Consider the following 25673-nt stretch of genomic DNA (forward strand, 5'->3'; position numbering starts at 1 on the left):
TAAACAACTTGAGCACCATTAACGCCTACAGTGCGATGTTTGTTTCGAATATACCGTTCGAACAGTAGACGCAGTCGTACGACAAGGGCCTACGATATAGGCACATGACGTCAAACTTGACCAAGTGTATCAATTCGATACTAAAGGGGACACATCATTTGCTGGTAACATCGGTTGTCAAAGAGGCATACTTTTAACTGGAAGCTTTATTTTCTAAGAGGGAGTTGGTGTATGCGGGAAAGATAGTAGGCGGTGGTACATTCTGCGATAACGTGATGCAAGAGATTCAGTGAAGTACAGCGAGAGTGAACATGATGTATGTAGTGTGCCACTCGTCTAAGAACCTCAATTTTTGAGTCACAAAGTATGTTAGGCCCGACCAAAAAATGTCAGGTGTATCCTATCGTATGAACCTAACGGAATGGACTGCGATTGTGGGAGATTCCAAGCACTTCGTCTCCCATGTGCACATGCCATTGCTGTATATAGGAACATACGGATTAAGTACGCGCTTTACATCAACGACGTCTATTGATTACAATGCATTCGCAGTGTCTAGAGTCCGTAATTCCTAACTATCCCAAATGAGAGTATGTGGCAGCCTGTGTCCAGCGCATCGTTCAAGTTGGTACCAAGTAAGGACCTGCGTCGCGTCCCGAAAGGTCTTCCGAATTCTACCCGAATAAGGAACAATATTGATATTCAAGAGAGAGATGGTCAACAAAAATTATGTGGGTATTGTAGAAACCTAGGGCATACGAAGCCAACATGTTCTCTGTACAGGGATACTTTGGGGCCTTAACGTCGATAACATTGCTTTCTACCATATTTCATATTCATTAGTGTGCCATACTAATAGTGTTTGTTGTATTCCATATAAACTATAAAGGTTGGTGTTTTGTATTGCGATTGGTTATAAGGATATATAATTTATTTAGTTGTGAAATGTCATGATTTTTGGATGTACGGTCTACCTACTTCTTTTTATTCTACATTTTTCATGTTCATCTTTCTTTTTTTTCTTATTCAAATCACAAGCTAAACCCAAATCGAATTTCATATTCAAAACAATATATCGATAACAAAATCTAACGTTTGTTATTTATTGTTAACTTACGCATAACTCATGATAGATAGTAATAAAGACAAATGTTTTATTTGAATGAACAACCTCGATTTTTTTATTTATGACATATCTATATTTACATCACAATAATTGTAAGAAAAAACTAAGCTCAATCGTGTTGTCGAGGAGAATGTGTGCCACAAGGTGGTGGACGACGGTCGTGTGGAGGATTTTTACGTACAATTGGTCGTACAACTGGAGGTGCAACCAGAGGTTTAACTGGAGGTGCATTCAGAGGTGTATCTAGAGGTTCAGGCCTGTAGACTTCCTTTTCGTTGTCATCATCGCCTAAATATGTACCTAGCATGCCTCCTAGGCAATCGTATATTCAAGATCGACACTGTCATCATCTTCCTCCGTAGTTGATTGTTGTGTCATCCTCGCCTACCATCGTGTATCCGTCACCCCGCGTCCGGTTGTTACGACGATGAGTCACCCTAGTAAAATAGTGATGCACGAGATGTTTTGGTCACTCTATTTGTGTGACCATAAGGTGCCCCAAATCTCGAGTACGTCGAAAAGGTATTGGGCATTGACATCATCATCGACTGCTGCACAGGCATCTGCATCGGTATCATCATCGGTGGTGGTGCATACGTCGGCATCTGTTCTGGTACGGGGTTCGACATCAACATCTGCACAGGGGTATAGTATGCGGGGGACGTCAGTGCCACGGAATATGTACGGACGATAAAAGAAGAACCGACCACGTGCGATGGTCCGTAGTGCGGTGGTGCTTGTGAAAAAAATAGGGTTACTTAAATGAACATTAATAAGTGGAGCGAACTGACCCAGATATTATGTAACCATAGACGGTGCATCTTTTGCCGAAGCAGATGACGAACCTGTCGTGTGATTGCATTCTCTCCTAAGCTGCTGTAGTGGTTGACGTTACCTCTTTGGCCGAATTTGCTGACTCCTTTCCTCCGGTAATAACAGATACAGCTTGGCGACGGCTTTGAACCATACCAACTAATAATTAGCTACCCACGTGTCCGTTGAGAAAAATGGCTCGCAAACAGGTAAGAATTGCATCCTACGATCCCACGCCTCGATGTGCTCCCCATGTCGCACTGCCTAGTCGTTGTTGTCCTTCCCTCGCATGTCCACCTTGTGTAGCTCCTTCAGGTCTCATGATGGCGGTAAAATTCGTTGCCTCTATCCGAACTATCGCAACACCCAGTCTGATTCGTGCATTTCCACCGTTGCGTACACTACCAATGGCACATTGGTGTCCCACATCTACCGATTTCCCAACACTTCCAGCGGGATGGAAGATATGATATCGGTGTCAGCGTACGACATTCATTAAAAATGAAAAGCAAAATTGTAAATATCGTTATGTATGATTATTTTACAAATTATTACGTAATTAATATAGGTTCAAAAGAATAAGTAACTAATCTCGGCTTCCGAGCGTTGATCTAACAACATTCTAATATCTTCTAACTTCTCGAGCACTCCCACGTAGCTCGGCCCATGGTTTCACCTGTACAAGCGATATGTTAGTCGAAACGTATAATAAAAAAATTATTGTACAAACTACGTATTTGTTAATAAATAATGTTTACCTCGTCACCAACGGGAACATATATGGGTCAACCATCTTGGGATGTAGAAACGATAGTCCCCACTAGGCCTACGACTGTAGTAGGAGTAGACAACCATCGATTGACGTTGAACTCGGTATTGTGGCTCGACACATCTCCCGGTATAACGTGGACAATACGGTAAATCTTTAACTTAGTTTTCCGCAATCATTGAAGTCCACTAGATGTAGTAGCCACCTTACGTTCACCAAATTTCTAGATTTGTCGGGTATTAAAATGCCCCCAATTAACTTCATGATGTATGCTCAGATGTATTGTTCAATGACCTCTTCCATTTGATCTTTAAAGTCTTGAGGGAGCTCGTCGAAATTATCCTTCAACTAGTTCATCGATATTCGACCACCTTCGAACTTGTCAGAGCCTTCCCCAATAGTGATTCGCAGAGGCCCACTTTGCCCGGAACGATCGCTAATCCCATAATGATTGGCCTTTTCACTGACAGACCGAGTTGTAGCGCTACACCTTTGAGTGTGATTGTACATTCGCCGGATGGAATGTGGAAAGTGTGCGTTTCGGGCCTCCATCTTTCCACCAACGCGTTGATTAATGCCAAACTGAGTTTGTAACCACCGGACATACGAGACGCATGTAAAAATCCAGCCGCTTGCAAGTCTCCACGAATTTCAGGGATTGCAAGCTTTCCCATATTATGAATGAAGCCCTGTAGAACACAATTATTTGCCTATTTTACATAATAAAAGGAAATTTTAAATTAAAAAAATAAATTTAACATTATTGAATTAAACGAAATTTAAATTTCCGTCTTACCATTGTTGCTTGAGCGGCGAAAATATGCTTATTGTCGAAGCGGATTAGAGAGGCGACCATTCGTGAGAAATCGATTTCAATGATTAAAAATGAGATAATTAAAAATAATGATATTTTTTAATGAAAATATCAAAAAATTTAAAACGAGGGAGTTGAGAGAAGGATGTGAATAAAAAAAAATGAAATTCGGGGTATTTATAGGGTAAAAAAAATTACAGTTGATATATTTAAATTTTTTTATCGCTGGCGCGAGAACATTAAAAAAACCGTCGCTTTTTTACCGTTAAGAGAAAGCACGTCAAGCTAGACAAGCTTTCCTAACACGTGTACATAAAGCTAGCCCAACTAGATCCGCTTTCCATTTAAATCAAACTATTTCTCTAATTAATTTTAAAGTTAACCTAAATGCCTAATTAATTAAAAAAAACTACCTATTCACCTTATTTTGCCTAAAAGCCCATAGCCCTAATTAATTAAAAAAAAATGGGATATATGCCTAAATTAGCCTAGTTTCTTCCACGTTGTACTTGCAACAAATTCATAACTTAGAAAAAGAATGAAAAAGAGTGGAAAACACATTATTTATCCGTGTTATAATATTATCTCTTTATCCTTCTTGTCATCCCTTTTCTTCAATTTTGGCTTTCAGATGCAAATCAAAAGAACCGCGATTTCGAATTTAAAATGCCCACTCTCTCTGAATACCCGAATTCCTCAGCACGCTTGTTGGCGGACAGCGTGGAGGCGGAGCGACGGCTGCGTGAGGCTGAGGACCGATTGAGGGAAGCAATACAGGAGCTCCAGAGGCGTCAGAGGACGGCGGCGAGTGGCGACGACCCGCCCTGCGACCATGCTGATGACTCCTGCGTGGCCAATGCCATTGGTAATCTTTGCCAAAGCTTTCTCCTTTCTTATGGCGTTAGAGTAGGTATCGGGATTCTTCTTCGCGCTTTCAACCTCGCCAGACGACAGTCTTATTCTTCGCTTCTTGATCTCAAGGTTTGGTTTTAACCAATCAAACGGAGTCTTATGAGCTAACATAACTGAACTCTCTTTTTTTTTTTTTTTAAAAAGTGGCTAATGAGATGAGATGATAGTTTTGCAGAACTGCTGTGATTTTGAGTTTTACCGTATGGCTTTGCTAGGAATTATTACGTAAGAATATGCAGAATTTTGATATTAACCTAACGTTTGAATGTCTAAATTTGTTCACCAGCAACTTGTCTCCGAGAAAGATTTGATGGTGAGAGAGGAAGCATGCCGCATTGGTTTACTTTTTGGTGGTTTCACAGGATCATACCATGCGCTTAGATGTTTACTAAGAAAACTGAGAAAGAAAGAGACACCAGTGAACGCGTATGCTTGCTATATATAGCTTTAATTTGGCTTTTTTGTTTTGTTTTGTTTTGTTTTTAAATGGTTGATTCCCATGAGATGCATGTCTAATTTTGGTTTATGTTAAATGTTTATTTGAATATTTGAATATTTGAAAACTTTTTATGTATGCTAGTGCATATTCTTATCTTTGACATTGTTTAAGGTTGTGATGGAACAGAATTTTAGCAGGTTCGATTGCGGGGTTATCCATTTTGGCTTTGGATGATTCAAGCCGAAGACGTACACTTGCACTGTATCTTCTAGCTAGAGTAGCACAGGTACATGAATGCACTTTTAAATAGTAAATTTGTAAAGCTATTTGGTATAATAGATATGAGTTCTCCGATTTGCAGTCAAATATTTTGCTTTACTCTTCAGTGTGCTTACAATTCTGCAAAGTCAAAAAATAAGTTTCACTTTTGGGGAAGTCATTGGAAGCATGGTGATTCTCTGCTCTTTTCTTTAGCTTGTGCCCAGGTAATGCAAAATTCAACTTGATATTTGTGTCTAGATACTTACTTTATATCTTTGGATTAGTCATCTTATCTATGCACATCAACTGATGATAGTTTGGTGAGCTAAAGGTGTCAAAGAGAAGCTTAGGCTAAATTTTAGGTACTGCACAACTTGACTTTTTTACATGTGATGTTCTGGAAATGTTTCAAATCATAATATGTTTCTATGAGATTGTGAATTTGACCTCCAAATGAATTTTCGTCTGACTACATTTCTTTCTAAAAGTTAATATGTATTCATGGTTGCTATTGTCTTACAAATAGGTGTTTGCTTCCGATGTTAACAAATGATTGGTAATTTCTAGTGGTTTTGTATCTACTTTTCACTTTCTAGGGTTAGGTTGATTCTTTTCTTATCATCTGCGTTTGTTTTCACTTTCTCCCATTTTATTGAGTTGATTTTTATACCAGGTTATGTATGCCTTTGTGATGCGTCCTGAAAGCTTGCCAAAAGCATATCAAGATTTTATCCAGAAGACTGGTCCTGTTGCAGCTCCTGTATACAAGGCTGTAAGGGAAAACTGTAGAGGTGCTCCAGTGAATGTTGCATCTATTTCAGCCTACTTATCTAGTCGAGGGAAGGCCAATAATGTGAAGTTGGAAGAGTTCCCATCTATTATTCCTTGTTCTATTATTCATCCCGACACAAATTCTTGTCTATCGCACAATGCTAAGGCTGCATCAGCTACATTCAGGAAAACGTTTCCTCTGTACTTCTCTTTGACGTTTGTGCCATTTGTTGTTCTGCACCTACAGAAGGTACGTCTTGTATAACATATTGGTTTCCTTTCTGCATGTGTCCGGAGGGGCCTTGGAGTTGGTTTTGCTTTTGAACTTTCCTATCATATGCTTCTGTTTATACTTTATATGAAAAAAAGCAAACTAGACCATCATACTCTAGATGCATAATGAGCGCTATAATAGATTGGCATAGGTCTGCCTTTTTGCACTTAAATACTCTCTTGAAAAATGGAATTGTCAATCTGGTTTAGTAAATTTCGAGGTTTAGTAAAATGCCACTTTAGTAATGCTGGGTGGGTGTATTGAGGATGATGGATTTTTATTTTAATCTGCTTGTAGTAGAGTAAAACCACTTATGCCTTGCAAAGCAAAATAATCAATCTGATGATTTTATCCTTTTGTAAATGAGAATTTCTTGTAGTTGACAACGGAACTTCAGTTTGAAATTGATCCTCTTTTTTTTTTTTTGGAATTTTATGATGTCCCTTTAGTTTTTGGATACCCCTGCTCGTACCTGTTGGCTTGCTGTTAAAGGTTCTGTTCGATCAACAACTTTCTTGTCTGCATTTGTTGGAATTTTTCAGGTAGCTTGTTTCTCATTTCTCAATAACTTTTACCTGTTATTAAAATCAGTAAGAATATGTTCTTGAATATTTTTCTTGTGCAATTCAAGGCGGTTATATGCATGCATAGAAAGATTGCATCAAAAGACCACAAGCTGGTATATTGGGTCGCTGGTGGTTTATCAGCTCTTTCTGTATTACTGGAGAAAAAAGCTAGACGCAGTGAGCTTGCTCTATATGTTCTTCCTCGAGCTGGGGAATCGTTGTGGTATATTTTGGTTAACAGGAAGCTACTTCCTGATGTTAAAAATGCCGAGGTATGTTAGAAATCTGGCTCTTTAACTTTTTTTTTTCTCATGAGAGCATCTTTGTGGCCATAGTTTGAAATTGATAACCAACTTTGTTATTGAGAAATATCGGGTCAAGGCACCTTTAGTTTGGATCCTTATTGCAAAAAGTCATGAATTAGGTGGCTAATAATATAATGTATTATATTTACACTGTTTATGCATGCTGAGTGCTACTGTGAATCTGTGAATTGTCCGAGTGTTGAGCATCTATGCTATTAACGGAATTAAGTCTTTTCTTAAAATGTTCATTCCTGAGTTGATGCTTCCGAACTGTCGCAGGTTGCCTTATTTTGTGCATGCATGGGAGGGATCATGTACTACCTAGAATATGAGCCAGATACTATGGCCCCTTTCCTTCGGGGATTAATCCGTCGCTTCCTGGCAAGCAGAATAAGCAATCCTGGCCTGTCAGTTAATCAGACAACTTCCTATACCTACTTACAGACTCCTGATGCCGTTAAGAAGCCAAAAATACAGGAAAACCCAGAGGTAGAAACTTCAACTCCAAAACAATACAATCTTGAATCTATACCAGGGCTCTAAGCAGGTTTTTGTAGATAACCACTGAAATTTCAATGAACCACACGCATTCTTTCCGTTGCACTTTCTTGCTAACCATATTAGTAAAACTATTACATCGATGAGGACTATATCCAAGTAACGGAGAACACACGAAAGTTTTTCAATATTATTTTCAAGCACTAAAATGAAACCTCAACTATTGCAACATGATGCGGACTTCGGTACTGTTAAATGGTGATTATTGTAAAGCTTGAGCAAAGGATGTGCCTTTTGACCCCCCTGTAAATAACTTCAGTTGCAGTCTATTATCAGCTTCATCTTGCTTAACAATCTATATTATTCCACATTTTTTTATTAAAAGCGGCCTGATTTTACTTCTAGGTAACTTGTCTTTGCGACCAAAAAAATCAAGTATTAAAGCGAAAAAGCTGTAGAAATTAAAATAATGTATTAAAAATGGTCAAATTGTCTTATTTATCACATTGTTGAAAATTTTAAAATTCTTTATATTGAAATTTTAAATTTTAAAACATCAAAATCAAATAAATAAATTGTTGAATTTTTTTATACCTTGATAATGTTAATTGATTTGTTAATGTAATATTGAAATTAATTAAATTAATTTCTTACTAAATTTTAAAATTTATTTCATGTTTTTGGATTATTTTAATGAAATTAACTTAATTTATATTTAATAATTGTCTCTGAAATTAAAATTTTTTATTATATAATCTCGAATATTCCATACTAAGTTAAAAGTAAGAATAAACATTGCAATCAATTAAATTAATTGATTGTTCTTCATTTAAGTGAAGAAGTGATAAAAGTTTTGGGTTTTGTTTGGCATGAAGATAAAATTTATTTAATTAAATTAATTGTAAGAATTTTCTTCACTTTTAGCTTAGTTTGAAAGACTCATGATAATATGATAAAAAAAATTGGGATTTAAAACAATTATTAAAGATGATTTATTTGAGTTGATTTTAATTTGAAACATAAAGTAAAATTTAAATTTAGAAGGAGATTAAATTAATTAATTTAATTAGTTTCAATATTAGAGTAACAAATTGGTCGACACTATTAAGGGATAAAAAATTCAATAATTTATCTAATTGATTTTGATGTTTTGAAATTTAAGATCTCGATATTGAAAAAGAAAAGAAATTTAGAACATTCGGAAAATGGATAAACAAGTACAATTTTACAATTTTTAAAGCATGATTGTAGTCTCTACTGCCTTTTTACTCTAGTTGTTAAATGTTTTTTTTTTACCTCGATAATACATAAAAGAAAAGGGCATATTGTGGGTGATCAAGATGAAAGCAACCTAAAAATTGGATGACCAAAATGAAAGTGTGAATATGATGTGACGTGTATAGTTAATCGAGATTTAATGGTTGAGTAATTAAAATGAAAATGCCTTAAAAGTTAAGTAACGAAATTGTAAGAATTTCGTTTTGAGTGACTAAAATAAGAATGCTCTGAAATTTGAGTAATTAACTAAATAGTTTACCCAAAATAAATCATTGTTAAAAATTACACCAGACACTTTCGACGAATCAAATTGTGACAATTTATTTTCTTTTTCTTTCTCCTCTCTTTTCTAATATTTTTTTGTCGGGTGTCATGTGTTTTCTCAATGGTGCTACATTTTGAACAAAACATATGAGGAAATAAAACGCTAGGGACTATTTACGAAAAATAAAAATAAAAATAAATAAATGTGCGGAGTCCTCCTAGGACTCTCGTAACCCCAAAGTTGGCGATGTTAGAAGTCGTAGCATTTTTTTGTATTCTCCAATTTTATCTATATTAAAAAAAAATTTATATAATTATTTAATTCAATTATTAAAAATTTTATTCATAAATAATTGTTACTGATTAATTAATTTAAACAACTAATTCAATTAAATAATTTACACAATTAAATTTTAATTTCTTTAAAATCATGATAATTTTACTTAAAATAGAATATATGGTGAATTAATTTAATTGTCTAAGTAAAATATAACTATGACGATTAATTAATTCAATTATCACTTAATTATTTCTTTTATTCAATTAAATAATACGCAAATAAATTAAATTAATTTCCAAGTCCATATCTTGGCTTTTCAAGAAAACGTATCTATTGTGGATGGTAATACATGCAATTTATTTCTCATTCGTCGTTTTCATCCATACATTCAAAACCGTTCTTATTATCCAATCTATATAGAGTTATGATGAGCTAGTGAAGAGATATATAATATAATTGAACTTAATAATTTTGTAATTAAGTTTGAAACTTAATTACAAAATTCTTTAATCATAAATCGATCCTTGAAATTATCATGATTGATCTCCCCATTGTATATCATTACAAAAGCTACTTATAGTAAGTTTTTTTTTCAATAACCTTGTCATATGTGTATTACCTTCATAATATATCCTTAAACCCTCGCTGGATATCCTTAATCCCTTAGGTTAAATTCATATATTAATTCAATCAATTTTATCTCATGGTTACCATTGTATCTTCTGCGGTGAAAATGAGCGTTACTTACAAACAATAACGATTAGTCATTCGTCCTAGACAAATGACCCATGACTAGACCTGACTAAGGTTGGGTAGCCCGCCCGACCTGATAAGTTTGACCCGAAGGGCCGAGCTTGGACAAGGATTTTTGCACTTCAGGCCAGTCTAGCCCGATCCGAATTCAATTTAAATAATAAAAATTATTTTAAAATTAAAATATAATTATAAAAATATGTAAAATAACAACTAAAAATACATTTTTAATAATTTATTAATTTCCTAATAGTAACACGAGCTTTTGGAGAGGCTGGGCCAACCCGAAAATGGACCTAGGCTTGCAAAATATTTTGGAATCGTGCCTCGACCTAGCCCATAGAGACTTCTTCTCGTAACAATGTTTCATTTTCATAATTCATAGAATACTATGAGAAGATATCATTCACTCTTTATTCTATGTATGAACTATACTCATGATTATTAAACTGGATTCTACCGTCCAAACAAACCTATTGAAATGGCTGGTAAACCAATTTATAGAACGAAGTTGGATCATTTAAATCGCAAATTAAATTGAATTGCAAACCAAAAACCAATAAAAAAAAAACAGGTTGAATAGGTTTTTTTTTTTTAAAGGGCCAAATTTCATAATCCATAATGGAAAAATAAACTTAAAAACTAAAGCCAATCAGCCTAAATATAAAAAAAAAAATTAAAAAGGCCAACTCAAGTTACTAAGCTCAAATAAAAAAATGAAAAAAAAAAAACATTAAACAAGCTAAGCCCCAAGTGGGGCACAATAACACATCCAAGAGTAAATTAAGGCATTACTTGTAGGCATATTTTATTCCGAGCGAATCTTCTAAGTATCTCATGTCCAAATCTGTGCTTTGTGGAAGACCAAGTGAGCTTTTTTATTGTTCTATGTCCTTCAGAAAGGTAACCAATCTAAAGTCCCAAGACCATGGAAGTAGTTCTTCGACAAGGCAACTTGTAGTAAAGGAGCAGGGGCAAGTGTTCAAAACAAGACGTACTACCTTATGCATTCAACCCCACTCAGAATTGCTCCAACAGTGTGGCACAATATCAAGCGCTCATCATTGAAATGGAAATGAAGATCGAATAGCTCAAAATGTTTGGAGATTCATAGTGTTGGAAAAATAGATTTCAAAACAGAGGAATGGTGCATAGAAGAATTTTAAAAAATTTCCTTCGAAATTAATAAGTTGTGATGTTCATAATAATAAACTTATTTATTTGGATTGTACTTGTGTTTTGTACAAGACACACTAAATTCTTCCCAACTTTTGACCATTCAATCTTCTATATTCTCGACCTCGGTTTGTTAGAGTGTGAGCTCTATCAACAAATTGATGAAAACTTTAATATAAAACTTTAAAGAGTTAGAAATCGAAAGATAAATTCTTGTCAAAAGATAGACTATATTTGAGAAAATATCTTTCCTATATTTTGACCAAATTCTGACATATATAAAGTATATTTTTGACCTAGCCCCTTAGTCTCTATTTATATAGAGAATAACAAGTGTTTCAATCGAACAAGTATTAACTGAATAATGATATTTAAATAGGAAAATACAACTCATACCAAGAATATACCATAAGGGCGGCGACAACCCTATTCTGGGGCTAGGGTTTGCCTCCCCTTGCTATTAGATTAGGTTTGTCGAGCCTCGTCATGTATTGGGTCAATTAAATGTGTTATCTAGTTTTCAAGTTAACTCATATAATTTATCCAGATCCAATAAATATATTTTCCTATGCCCAAAATATTATTTATTTTTTTAATTAATTAAGTTAATTAAATTATTTTCTCAACCAAAATCTAATCCTCTTAAAGTCATGATGACTTTACCGTATTAGAATTTATGAGCAAATCAATTTAATTAACTTGTTCTCATGAAACCAAGATGACTTAATTAATTTAATTCCTACTTTGAACTTCAATTATTTAAGGGTTAAATATAACATTGGTACCTGAACTTGTCCACTTCTCTTAGATTGGTACTTATGGTTTTTTTTTGTCCCAGATTGGTACTTGAATTTTTTTTCCATCCATTATATTGGTACTTGAGACTAACGAAGTTAATTTTTTGCTGACGTGTCAGCGCTGACCAATCACATGCTACCACGTGGCGTCCTCTTATACCTCATTTTTCTTTTTCTTTTCTTTTTTATTTCCCTCATTCTCTTCCATTTTTCTTTTCTTTTCATATCTTTCTTTTTCTTTTTCTTTTTGGACTTGCTTCTACATTTCATTTTTCTTCTGTCAACCTCCCCAAATTTTGACTCACTTTCTCACCATCCAATCACTACCAAATTTCTTCTTTCAAATTCTACATTTCATCTTTCTTCATTCTTTCTTCAGTCAAAAACCCCCAAAAGAAACGTAAAAAATCAAACCTATAATTGTAAAATAGCCTAAGCCCTTAAGCTATGTTGCTCTGACACTTAATTTTCTTTAACTACCACATGTATGTCAATCATATGCCAATAATATACAAAATCAGTTAAAAATGACCAATGTAAGAGACAAATTTTTATATGATAGCATCATCATCAAGAATTGAAGGAGGTTCTTAATGTCCCAATTTGTGTCTAACATGGGAGTTTGTTAAGGCTTAACAACTAAGTAAAGATCATTGTTTTTCACATAAAGATGAAAATTCAAGATGTTAACAATAAAGTACGAAATTAGAAGGATTCAAAGAAAAAAACTTTACCAACCAAGCCTTTCCATTAAATTTCACAAAGCAACTGCCAAGCAATGAACAATGGAAGCTTCTTTGGGAACCAAAAGAACAACATCAGACCACTTAATATTCCCCCATAACTCCTCAACTTCATTTGTCTTCACCGTAAGCTCATCGAATTTATGTTTCTTTCCCACCTCCATTCTTTTATTCCCAAACCACCATCAACTTCCCTCCTAAATTCCCTATTGTAGCACCGCATTGAAACCTCGACAACCCTTTTTCCAACCCTTTCAATTCCTTCCAAGTCCCTTCCTTCACATCATACCTCATTATATTCCCCAAACAATCATAGTAAAACAAAACCCCATTAATCATGCAAGCTCTTCCTTGCCGCCCATTATTCAAATCACTGTTAACTGTTTCCCAATTCTAACTTTTAACTTCATAGTAGACCCCGTTTCTATCAGCCACCGTGTAAACTTTTCCATCAATAACAATGCTCGCATGCATCCATTTGTCCTAGATTTGGATTGGGCTTGGAACGGAGTTCTATTTCCCCATTTTGGGGTCATGAACTTCAGCCTAGTTATTTGATCGAGCCCAATTATCAACCACACAACCCCGATGATGTAAATTTTAATGGCTCTGGTAGCGACGAACTCGCAAAAAATTGACAGAAGAAAGAAAAAAGAAAGATGAAGTGTAGAATTTGACAGAAGAAAGAAAGAAGAAATTTTAGTGGTGATTGGATGGTGAGAAAGTGAGGGAAAATAAAGTGTAGAAGCAGGCCTAGAAAAAGAAAAAGAAAAATAAGAAAAGAAAAGAAAAGAAAAAGGAAAGAGAATGAGAGAAAATAAAAAAAAATGAGGTATAAGAGGATGCCACATGGTGGCGTGCTATTGGCCAACACTGCCACGTCAACAAGAAAATTAATGTTGTTAGTTTTAGGTACCAATATAGTGGATGAAAAAAAAGTTTGGGTACCAATCTGGGACAAAAAAAAAACCATAAGTACCAATTTGGGAGAAACGGATAAGTTTGAGTACCAATTTTATATTTAACTCATTATTTAATTTCATATTAAATAATAATTCAAATATTTAAATTGATTTCAGAGTAATTTTTTTGTTCTTGATGAGAAAATGCATTCACTGCGGATATTGATACATGTGATTTATTTTTCTAATTCGTTGTTTCACATTTTTCATTTTATTAATTAAATGCTAACCATCAAGGTTACACCATGCTAGCGGAAAGATTGATCGGACATATATAATTAGCGCTTAAATAATTTGTAATTAAATTCTGACTCTTCGTCTATTAATTACAATATTATTTAGTCATGAAGTCATTCCACTAAAGTATCATGACTGAGCTCTCCCTATTATATAGCATTAAGAAAGTTATTTTACTAAGCGCTCATCCAAGGACCTTGTCATATGTGTGTTACCTTCATAAGATATCCTTAATTTCTTTGGAATAAATTCGTTCTCCAAATATGATTCTACTTTATCTCATGGTAACTATTACATCTTCCTTATGAAAAGTCAATTACGAAAAAATAGTAATTAAATCATTTATCTTTAAGACAAATGACCCGTGGCCACGTTACTTTCCATCTATCATGTAATACCGATGAAAGGATAATGTTTACCCTTTAAAGGGCTATGGAATCCATTATTCAAGTGAAGCTATGTCATGTAGAAGTCATATACCCAATATATTAGCTTTCGACTTTACTACCAATTGAACACAGACTATCAATGCATCAAAGTATACGAGTCACGCACACATAATTAGTCACCTGGGTCCTGCCCGATTACTATTAGTCCAGTTAATCATATCTATGTCTCTATCTTTTAGGAGTCATCTGCTTCAATACTCAAGACAAGGTATCTCCCCATTTAGACTTGATAGATGACTTATTGGTCTTTTAATTGATTTGCTTAATTACGATTAGACTAAGGACACATTTAGATTATCTACTAATTTAAGCTATCTTCTCGCATTATGATCCAACCATGTAATACCTTTTAATATTAGTTACACGTTTAGATAATCAGTGAGTCAATATTAGCTTTCATTTTACTTTGCATGTGAAAATCGTTGAGGACAATGTACAAAAGATATTAATGATAATGATGGAGTTTTTATTAAACCAATTTGTTTAAAAAATTACAAGTATATGAACATAATCACTACACTAAGGGCACTAGACCCCGACACATTGTTGGTCATCAACCAACTCCTTTCACGTTATGAAGTAAAGAAGCTATAATTGTTTCTATATGTCAACTATGCAAAGGAACTTTTGGAATGGTTCGACAATGTAATCCATTACATCTAACAATCACATCTTAGCTAATGGGGCCATTATCGAAAAGTTCAATGGGACACATGCATATACTTGCTGGTACAAATTACTTTTTAAAGTGGGTAGAGGTGGTAGCTTATTAAGAAGTGAAGAAATAAATTGTGGCAAACTTCATCAAAACAAACATCATTCATCGGTAAGTTGAGAAAATTTCTTCACCATCTAAAAGCATCAAATGAGGACAAACTTTCACTTTCTCAAGTATTGAATGTTGCAAAATTTGGGGTGAATCTTCTTTAGTTGCCTCAAACAATGAATGAGTTATCTTTTGCTTCTAAAAGTCTTAAAATTTAGATGGATTGTCACACTCGATTTCTCTTGAAACTCAAAAATTGGGAAACTTTAGGGGTTAAAGTAAAAGTGATCGTAAGCTGGCAGTCTTTATTAGAAATTTTGAGAAATATCGAGGCTAGTTTGAGCATAGTTGAGCTTCAAATCTAGTTTGGTTGGATTAGAACCAGTCGGTTTCTTAGTAGGGAAAAATGATTTTGAATGAGTGAATTGTACATAGTTGAAGATCGTGCAGGAAGAGCTATAAATAGTTGTTCTACTTTTTTTCTACATCTACTTTTTTTCTTCTTCATTTTCTTCCTGGGGTTGTTCTAAGGAAGTAGAGGTTAAAGAAAGCTCTACATGTAGTAATGATTATGGGATTTTAGTAAGAAAAATAGAGAATTCAGTAAGCTGGTAAGGTTCTACGTCATTTATGGTTAATAAGATTTAAAAAACAAAGTTAAAGGTTTTTAGAACCATTTTAAGGGTTCTGCATGTTTTTGGAAAATGAAGTTTAAAACTGGGATTTCTGAGTTTAACTCATGAATTGGTTGTTATGATTCGCTGCTAGGAGAATTGAAGCTCCAACATTTGGAAAAGCTAAGTGAACAAGGCGAAGAAGCATCAGGTGAATTTCTATATTCAAACCCTGAATTGCTAAAATATGTTGCATGATTGCATGAGTTATTTTGTATCCACCATTCTAGTTGGGTAGGCATGATATGCAAGGTAATTACCAAAGGGATTAGAAAAAGTTAGGATTTGGAAAAAAAAAGGCTAATTTTGTTAGATACCACCATACAGTGTTGTTGTGTAAACCTATGATGAGCAAAGCTCCAGGCCTTACGGAGGGGACACTGCGATGTTCGAGCATCAAGGTATAGGACGGTGAATGGAGCAATGGATGGAACACAATGGGAAGAGTAAAGATCATGGGTAGGCCATGAGTCTAATCGGAGGCTATACGCTTAAAAAAAGAGTAAGACTATAGTTGAAAGATGCTATGCCATCATGATAAATATGAGTAAGACCATAGCTAAAAGATGCTATGACATCATGATATAAATGAGTACGACCATGACTGAAAGATGCTATGGCATCATGGTAAACAAGACTAAGACCATGACTAAAAGACGTTGTGGCATCATGGTAAACAAGACGAAGACCATAGTTGAAAGACGCTATGACATCCTAATAGTTTGTTGGGATAGTAAACATGGGAAATTTGAGGTGTAAGACCATAGCTGGTATACGACAATCAGTATAGTCCGACGAGACGTTAAACATAAGAATTTTGAAGTGAAGGATTATAGTTAGACTATGGAAACTAATTGAGTCCCCCAGGACATTAAACATGAGGTGTACTATGAAAATCCATAGTTCAACTATGACAACTTAGAGAGAGTCTATTGAGACGATAAACATGGGTAGAAAATCAAAACAAAAATTGTGGGACAACCCACAAACAAGGAAAAAAGATTGGTAGAAAAATGGAAGTATGGATTTGCAACAGTCGAGTAGAGGGTCGAAGGAATCCACCAATGAATGAGAATGTAATGGAAATGAGAAATGATTGCGGGAATAGTAGTTGTGTAACCTAGTGGGGCATAAGGATATTAATCAGAAAGTAGTTATAGAAGTTGACGTACCAGTGGTACCTAATGTACAAACGAACGGGAAATAGCTTAACCAAAGGTTGAAGATAATGATTTGTCATTAATGAACACCGAGGGTGCTCTGAGAAACCCTATAGGCTAATGGCTTGTGATATATACGATGATTAGTCCATAAGGAAATAAGGGATGTGCTAGATCCCATCAACAAAGAAGGATACGTCAAATGATAGATATGCTTGTTAAGACTATTCCTCTTTACGGAGGAAACTTTTGAGGAAGTATCAACCAGATGGCTAGATAGGTGGGGACGCTAAATGAAAGAGAAATTGTGAACTCAGACGACCATTTAGTGACACTGGGATGAACACTGTAGGCCATAGTGGTCTATAGAAAAGGGCGTGTTACACTTAAGGGTAAGGTCATTTGACTGAAGTGAATTACGAAGAAGTAATCAGACCTTTATTTAATTTAAGCAATATTTAGTCTGCCAGGGTGACTTAGGACCTTGATAGTTATACCAAAGGATGGAAGGTGAGCCAATCACATGGGATTAAGATAAGGAAAGAGTCCATCATGGACTAAAGAGGTTGGGAATACTCACCAAAAGTCTTGGGGAAGGTAGGCCGGAAGGCCACATTAATAGGGCATAATAGTGGGAAGAAGATACCCACATTGAAGACAAGGTGGATTACAAAGAAGTAATCCAACCACTAATTGTTGCGAGTGAGACTTAATCCACCAAAGTGGCAAGAAACCTTTTAGGTATCCCAAAGGATGGGGTGAAAGTGAGCCCATCGAGACTAGGATAATGGTCAGAGTCTGCCATGGACTATTCGAATAGAGCATGATGATGATAGGAATTAAACCACTTGGATATAAGTAAAAGAAAATGATAAAGTCTACGGAGATGGCGATACATTCAAAGGGGCTGTCAAGTAAGATTGATATAATGACTGGATGATAATAGCTCAACGAACTATCCACCGATGGAATAATTCTGAAATAAATTAGAAAAGGTTGGATTGGATTGGAAGAAATCTCATAAATAATAGGGAGTTTACCTGTATTTAGTTTCTTTCTATTTAAACCCTTGAAGGCCGTGGTCTAATTTCAAGTAATATAGGAACTCACTAAGTTCATTTGAACTTACCAAAGTGTGGCATGTGCTTTGCAGGAATGACGAAATGAAGGACTTAAGAAAGGGAGTGTAACACCCCTAACCCGTATCCATCGCCAAAATAGAGTTATAGAGTATTACCGGAGTTTACAAATTAATTTACGGACATTTCATTTCATCAAGCATTCATACTTATAACCAATAAAAATCAAAACATTAATGAGCTAAAGTTAGCCAATTTAATTTATACATGCCATTATAACCAGAATCAAATCATCCAAAATTATCGATAGAATCAATGGATAATGTGATATATCTCTGACAAGCTTCCAACCCAATTGAGTTTTCGATAGTCATTTCAATGCATCTAATAATTATACATATTATCAATAATAATTCAATTCCAATAATAAAACACATATTTATATAATATTCATCACCAAATAACATACACTTTAATTAAATTATACGAGAATATAGTTCATACGAACTTACCAAAGCTAAATTGCGTAAATACCATAATTCGAGACATTTTGGTAATTTTCTATTTTCCTCAATTTCCACCCAATCTTGATCTTAATTAATATTTCATTCAATTTATTAATTTAAATAATAAAAAATTCATTTAATGCAATTTGGTCATTTTGACATTTTACAAAATTACCCTTAAAATTTTACTTTTATTCAATTTAGTCCCTGAACCTAAAACATGTAAATTAGCTATTTTAAAATAAACTCATATTAGCTAAATATTAACATATATTTTCCTCCTCCACTCCATTCCACATCCTTGATATATACATAATACCACTATTTACTTGTTTACTCATAACAAGCCATTCACTTGAGTCATAGTCACTAAATTAATTATAAATTAATATATAGAACTCCAAATTGAGATAAAATTTTTTATCTAAAACTAGACTCACATATATTCTTACCATAAAATTTTCAGAATTTTTGTTTAGCCAATAAGTTCATTTTATTCTTTAAAGTTACCCTGTTTCACTATTTGATAGTTCCGACCCTCTTCACTAAAAATTGATTATCTCTTTGTACAGAATTTGTATGATGTTATCGTTTGTTTCTATTAAAATAGACTCATTATTTATTTTAAACATATAAATTTAAGTCTCTAATTATTTTTATTCAATTTTTATGATTTTCCAAAATCAGAATAGTGGAACCATAAATCATTCTGACCTTGTCTCACAAAATTTATTATATCTCATGATTTACAATTCAATTACTTACACCGTTTCTTCTATAAAAACTAGACTCAATAATATTTAATTCCATATTTTTTAATCCTCTAATTCAATCTCCAAAATTTATGGTGATTTTTCAAAGTTAACCTACTGCTGCTGTTCAAAATTGTTTTAGTGCAAGATGTTGATTACTAAGTTTATAACTCCCTTATTCCCTTTCTCTATAATATTTCTCATCACTTTCACTTATTTCCTTCACTAATATATCAAGAACATAAGACCTTATTTAATAAAACTCTACTATAACATCATTTCTATGCTTTTCAATAATATCAAACTTAAAATATATTAAAATCTTGATGTTCTTACCTTGTCCTATTAGTTTAAACCTTTAACTTAATTTTCTCTCTCCTCCAGCTTCTATTTCTTGAATCTAACTTGATATTCTAGCTCCCCATAGTCTTCTTATTATCTTTCTCTCTTGATGGCTATGGAAATTCTTTTGATTTCTAGGTGAAAATGGTAAATTTTTTGTGGAATGACCAAATTGTAAAGAAAGCAAAACTTTCTTTCTTCTCTTCTCTTCTAACGTGAAATGCATGGAAAGATGATAGAAATTCCTCGTATTTTCTTCCTTAAATATTAAATAAATAATAATAAAATAATAAAATATCTCATTAAATATTAGTAAAATATTAATAAAATAATATTTATCTAATTAAAATATCATCAACATCATCATTACTTTCTAGATTTCTCTCTCTTCCAATTGACCATTTTTCCCTTTGTAATCTTTTAAAATTCCATCCTTGAATCATCACTTAATTTGGAAAAATTATGATTTAGTCCCTCAAAATTCTTCACCTTTTCAATTTGGTCCTAAATCATCCATTTCCCTTAGTTCCTAGATTATTCCACCCTTAAAATATTTACACTATTGGTCCTTCAAATTTTTCATATTTACACTTTAACCCCCTCAAATTTTTAGTATTTACTCTTAATCAACAAAACTTTTCTCACTTTTGTGATTTAATCCTTTCTTGAATTAATATATCATAATATACTTCCCAATGTTTCCATAACTCAAAATTTCTCTTTTTGTCACTTTATTTCCTTATTTTCCTATATCAAGGATACCTACTTTCTTACTATAGTAATTTTTGGGGCATTACAGGGAGTAAGCCAGATCGAGGAGAATCAAGTAATTTTCATTAGGATAAAGTCATGCGCATAGGAAGGGGGAACCTTTAGGAACTTCGCCAAGGGGGCGAATATTTATTGTGAATGCTTAAATCCCATAGAGTCTATAGTTGGAACAACAAACTTTATTTGGAAATTTATGTCTTTGATGTAAGTTTAATTTGTAAATAGGTAATATCATTTATTTTTATCTTAGTGAGATTTTAGTATGAAAGATAACCCGGTTCTGCTGTGATGCCCGCACCCGGATTCGGTGAACATGTTAGGTGGAGGTGTTACATGGATCATTTTTAGTGTGAATGAGCTATCTTTCTCCATGTTGATGCCTTTAAGATTGGATTAGATCTTTCTTGATATGCATCCTTCACCATCTTGAAGCCTCTAAGTATAGGATGGGTCATCTTTTGAGTGCATGAGCTTATTGTCACCACCTTGGCCCATTAAAATCTAAACTAATCATCTTTAGTGCAAATAAGCTATCTTCATCACCTCGATGCTTCCAAGTTTGGGAAAGATCATCCTTGGACTACACGGGCAATCATTCAACATCTTATTGCTTCTAAGTCTAAGATGGGCTTTCCTTGGAACATGCTCTACTTCTCGTCACATTGAAGCTGAAAAGTTTAAGACTATTTTCTATGGGCGCCATATGTTCTATTGCCCGCCATGTTGAGGTTGCAAAGTTCAGAATGGTTCTACATGGGACATTACAAATTCTATCTTTCTCCATGGTGGTGTTGCAGAGTTCGAAGTTGATCCTTCCTTCGCCATGTTGGTATTACAGAGTTCGGAATTGGTCCTTCCCTTGTCATGTTGGTGTTGTAGAGTTCTGAATTGATCTTCCCTTCGCCATGTTGGCATTTCAAAGTTTGGAAGTGATCTATCTCTCTCCATGTTGGTTTTGCAAAGTTTGAAACTAATCTTCCTCCCATCAAGTTGATGTTGCAAAGTTTGTGATAAATCCACCTTGGTCATCACAGATATTGCCTACTTCATTATTCTCCATGTTGATGTTGCAATTTGTAACTAATCCACCTTGGTCATCATAGATGCTGCCCAACTTAGATCCCATAGTGAGATAGAAGCTTTGCTGCTAGAAATAGAGAGTGTCAGTTGAAGAACACCAAGTCTTGCGAAATGCTTAAATAATATATGGTGTACAAGGTTGCATACACAACATCATATGCCTCAACCATTGACAAAGTCTATATAGTTGAAGTCTCCAAAAGTCTTGAAGTCCACTTAGTTTCCCTTTCTGATAATACACCTTCGACTTTGATGGTTAACTATAGATGGAGATACAACTTGTGGTCTTTGAAATACACCATGATGAACCTTAAAAAAGCACCAAATTCAAAATTAAAAAGAAAAGGCCATGCGACAAGAAATAAAGAGCTTATCTACAAAGGATTGGCACTTGATGTTCTCTAGGTATGCAAAATTGATGGCATCAGGATGATATTTATAGTGACTTGAAGATGAATTCAAGTTGAAGTATATATCAATTACCATGCATAAAATTTTAAAAAAAGTCCATCTTATATTATTTACTTTGTTCTTGTAAAAAAAATATAAATTCCTATTCAGATTAAGGTTTTGCTTGATAGGGTGGAAAGAAAATTGGAAAGATGGAAAATTGAAGGGTGATAAAACAAAAAGATGGAAAATATAATTTCTCACCATAAGTGTGCTTGATAGAAAATATAGAAAAATGGAAAAAAATGAAAAGGAAGAAAAAAAACTTCTAAAAAAAATAATTCTAAATTAACATACACTTCCCTCTAAATTTCTCTCTCCTCATCATTTCAATTTGAAATGCATAAATAATGATAATCTTTCCACTCAATTTTTTCACTTTTTCATTTTCTTCGTTCACCCAACCGACCACACTCTAAAAGTGTGAAGGCTGGATTTGTTTTAATTACTTTGCGAAGAAGGAATTCTTGTTGAAGTAAAAGTGAAAAGTGAAAAGTGAAAAGTGAAAAGTGGATGGGATTTGGTTAACCACGTGGGCTAGCAAATGTAATTTTGATATGGGCATGGACTGTGTTGGCAATCGCAAGCCTATTAGAGAAAATTTAATTAATTTTTAAATAATTGGTTTTTCTTTATATCAAGCACAAATCATGGGGTAGTAATGAAATTTCATAATACTCCACAAGTTAAGTTCAAGGTGCAGGTAAAATTAGCCGTAAATCAATTCAAATTTCAAAACTCACTCATTCGCAACAATCAAAACGTGGTCAATTTTTAAGGGAATATTTTTAGATAAAGAAATGTAAGACCGATGATAAAGCAACATATGTTAACTTGAAATTATTATGGATAAAATAATAAATAATTATTAAAAGATAAATGATAAAATTTTGTATCATCATTAATTAAAAATAAAATAATTAAGTAATAATATTAAATAATTATTTTATCTCTAAATTAATTAAATTAATAACATGTAAATACTAAATAAAAAAAATTTAGTTCTTGTAGAACACTCAACGGAAGAAATTAAATTCTACTGGAACCCTTTTTTATTTATTTAAGTAATTGAAACTATTCGCCTCAAGTTATTCTATATATTCACAAATACAAGAAACTTAGAAGATCTCTGCAAAAATATTGACGAATACCATTCTTGTTCTGAAAAAAAGTCGTCTTCCCATCTAGTTCAATCAAAGAGAGGAAAACAAAAGACATTTTTAAAAAAAAAAGTTACCTTTCAATCCAATTCAAATGAAGAAAGGACGCTTAAACCCATTCAAGAAAAAGTCACCATAGTTGAAGTAATTCACATTCATCCCACATCAAGTCTCGACAACTCTTAGAGCATGTTTGGTTGGGTGTAATGGCATAGTCATTACATTCCTATTACGTGGGCCCCACCTATTCATATGTTTGGTTGCCCGTAATGCTAGTACGGCCATATTCGGTTACTGATCTATTACCTCTCTTGGCTGTAATAGTCATTCCCTGCCTCAAACGCTGATTAGGGATTCCTTCCCTATTCTTTTTTTCTATTCCATTCTCTGCCCTCGTCAATTTCTGCTTCTTCCATTAATTTTTGCCTCAAACGCTAATTAGGTAATTTCCCTTTCCCTTCCATTGATTTCTGCTTCTTCTCTCGTTTTATAGAGTTGGTTTAGATGAGGGTGCAATACGTCTGAAGCATCTTCTTCTTTTTTTCATTCTTCTTCCCATTTCCTTCCAACCTTCTCCCTCTTTTTTCATGCCCAGGTCTCTCCCTCACTGAAAGTGCTATTGCTCACATTGATATTGGTTTCTTAGGGTTTTTGTTTGTTTTTAAAGGATAAACCAGTGAAGTTAATCTCATGTTGAAGATCTTCAAGAAGAAAACATCTCCCAAAGGTATTTTAGATTTGATTCCATCGTTGCTTTCTTGCTCTCTTTTTTCTTTTTCCTGCATTTTGTGGTCATTCTCTAATTGCTCACTTCCTCTATTATGTGGTCATTGGTTTGTGGCACAACACCATGTATGATATGTGGTTCAGGAGAAATTGAAGGAGCCTTATTGAAATACTTGGGGGTTGAGCGCAATGGTAAGTGTTGTAAACATATTGCTTACAGTTATACACATATCATGTAAAACTCATGTCAGAGTTTGAAGTTTTAGATTGTATTGAATATGAAGTATCTATTGTTTTTATCATTCAGAGGTAACAAATGACGGTTTATTCTCTGTTGGAGAAATGGAATGTATGGTAAGTCTTTCCCTTTACATGTTTACTTCTTTTTTTCTCCATAATGCCAAATTTTATTAGAAAATCTATTTATGCTAACCTTTTTTTTTTCCTTAATCACTCTCACAAATTTAACAGCTTTGTAAATGTTTTCTGCAAGGATGTTGTGTAAATGCTCCTATGATTGCAGTTGCTGATTACACCAATGGATCTGAAGGATATATGTATAATTACTATGTGGGTTTCTGTAGAGTTCTTTTTGACTTGCCTGATTAACCATAACTAGGCAGTGTGCTCAATTGATAACCTACTGGAATTTTAACATGTGCATTGCCATATTTAAACAATGCAGGAAGATGTTACTACTCAACGAGTTGTTGAGATAGTTGAGATAGTTGCAATGGGATTTTGCCAAGAGAACTGATGCCTCAAAGTGTTACTGCAAGGCTTCCAACCTCAGAGGAGCTCGATGCCTATGCACATGAGCAATGGGAGGTGTGACTTTCACCTATTTTTTTCATCGATTCATTGGCATAATTTATGTTGTTAATGGTAGTGTATGTGATGCGGAATTATGCAATTAGTTTTGAATTTGCTCAACTATTTAGTTTTAATGTTTGAGCGCTTCTTACTTCACTTTGTTAGCGGTGTTTCTTCTCGCAACTTATAAGTTCAGGACAAGCTGAAAAATCAACGAGCTTCAGCTCTTCCATGATGTAAATTTTTCAGCGTGGTCTTTTGCGTCAGAGGTGTTATATCCTGCCATGAACTTTAGCTTCATTTCTTTTATGCAATAGATATTGAGGGTTCTATATCTCACGATTGGTGTCATGATGTATTTATGTCTATTTTTACAGAGATAAAGAAACTCCAAGATTAACTGAGAGTGGTTTCCAGTTCTTGGTATGCATCATGAAACTCATGGCCCTTTTGCCTCTTTTCTGTGTAATTATAAGGAAATCTACAAGAACTTCAGTCATTGTTAGGCAAGCTGAGCGAGATGCGATACGTGCTGCTCTGCAGGCAACAATGAAGGCAAGTTTTTTGTTTATTTTTTTATTCTTTTATAGGAAAATATTTCTCGTAGACATTGTTATATCAAAAATGGGAAAATAAAATGCATCATGGTTTATCTTTAGTTCCGATTTATCTTTAGTTCTCAATTTGGGAGAATGTCCTACACTTCATAAGCACCATGTGCTGATTGGGTTTGTATGACCTGATTGAGACAATTCCTTTTGGCTTTTGGAATATATTTTTACCTTTAAATAACTTTTTGTTTCACTCCCTATAATTTTATTTAGGAGAAATTGATAATGCTATCACTCGTAGCCCTTAACATAGCTAGTAATTTTAAGACATGAACCGCTAGAATGCTCAAGTTTTT

The 25673-nt window shown here is 34.1% G+C and overlaps 1 protein-coding gene, 1 long non-coding RNA gene and 1 pseudogene across 3 annotated transcripts; 2 read left to right on the forward strand and 1 right to left on the reverse strand.

The window, feature by feature from the left end:
* The first annotated feature begins 4032 nt into the window (after positions 1-4032).
* On the forward strand, positions 4033-7653 carry LOC105788567 (uncharacterized). 2 transcript variants are annotated; one of them, XM_012615513.2, is made up of 8 exons: positions 4034-4503; positions 4721-4860; positions 5060-5159; positions 5260-5358; positions 5808-6155; positions 6629-6721; positions 6811-7017; positions 7330-7653. In XM_012615513.2, exons 1-8 carry the CDS (start codon positions 4189-4191, stop codon positions 7591-7593), a joined length of 1566 nt encoding a protein of 521 aa, XP_012470967.1. In that variant the 5' UTR covers positions 4034-4188; the 3' UTR covers positions 7594-7653. The 2 variants fall into 2 exon arrangements, with proteins under 2 accessions (XP_052483349.1, XP_012470967.1); XM_052627389.1 differs by lacking the exon at positions 5260-5358 and having other exon boundaries at positions 4033-4503.
* A 5200-nt stretch (positions 7654-12853) lies between these two features.
* Positions 12854-21566, reverse strand: LOC105789656 (F-box/kelch-repeat protein SKIP6-like; annotated as a pseudogene).
* A 2866-nt stretch (positions 21567-24432) lies between these two features.
* LOC105788572 (uncharacterized) lies at positions 24433-25320 on the forward strand. The gene is made up of 4 exons (XR_008190872.1): positions 24433-24523; positions 24639-24781; positions 24963-25035; positions 25144-25320. It is a non-coding gene; the product is annotated as an uncharacterized LOC105788572 (long non-coding RNA).
* The last annotated feature ends 353 nt before the right edge of the window (positions 25321-25673 follow it).

Source organism: Gossypium raimondii, chromosome 2 (assembly GCF_025698545.1).
Source record: "Gossypium raimondii isolate GPD5lz chromosome 2, ASM2569854v1, whole genome shotgun sequence".
In the NCBI taxonomy this organism is placed as follows: domain Eukaryota; kingdom Viridiplantae; phylum Streptophyta; class Magnoliopsida; order Malvales; family Malvaceae; genus Gossypium; species Gossypium raimondii.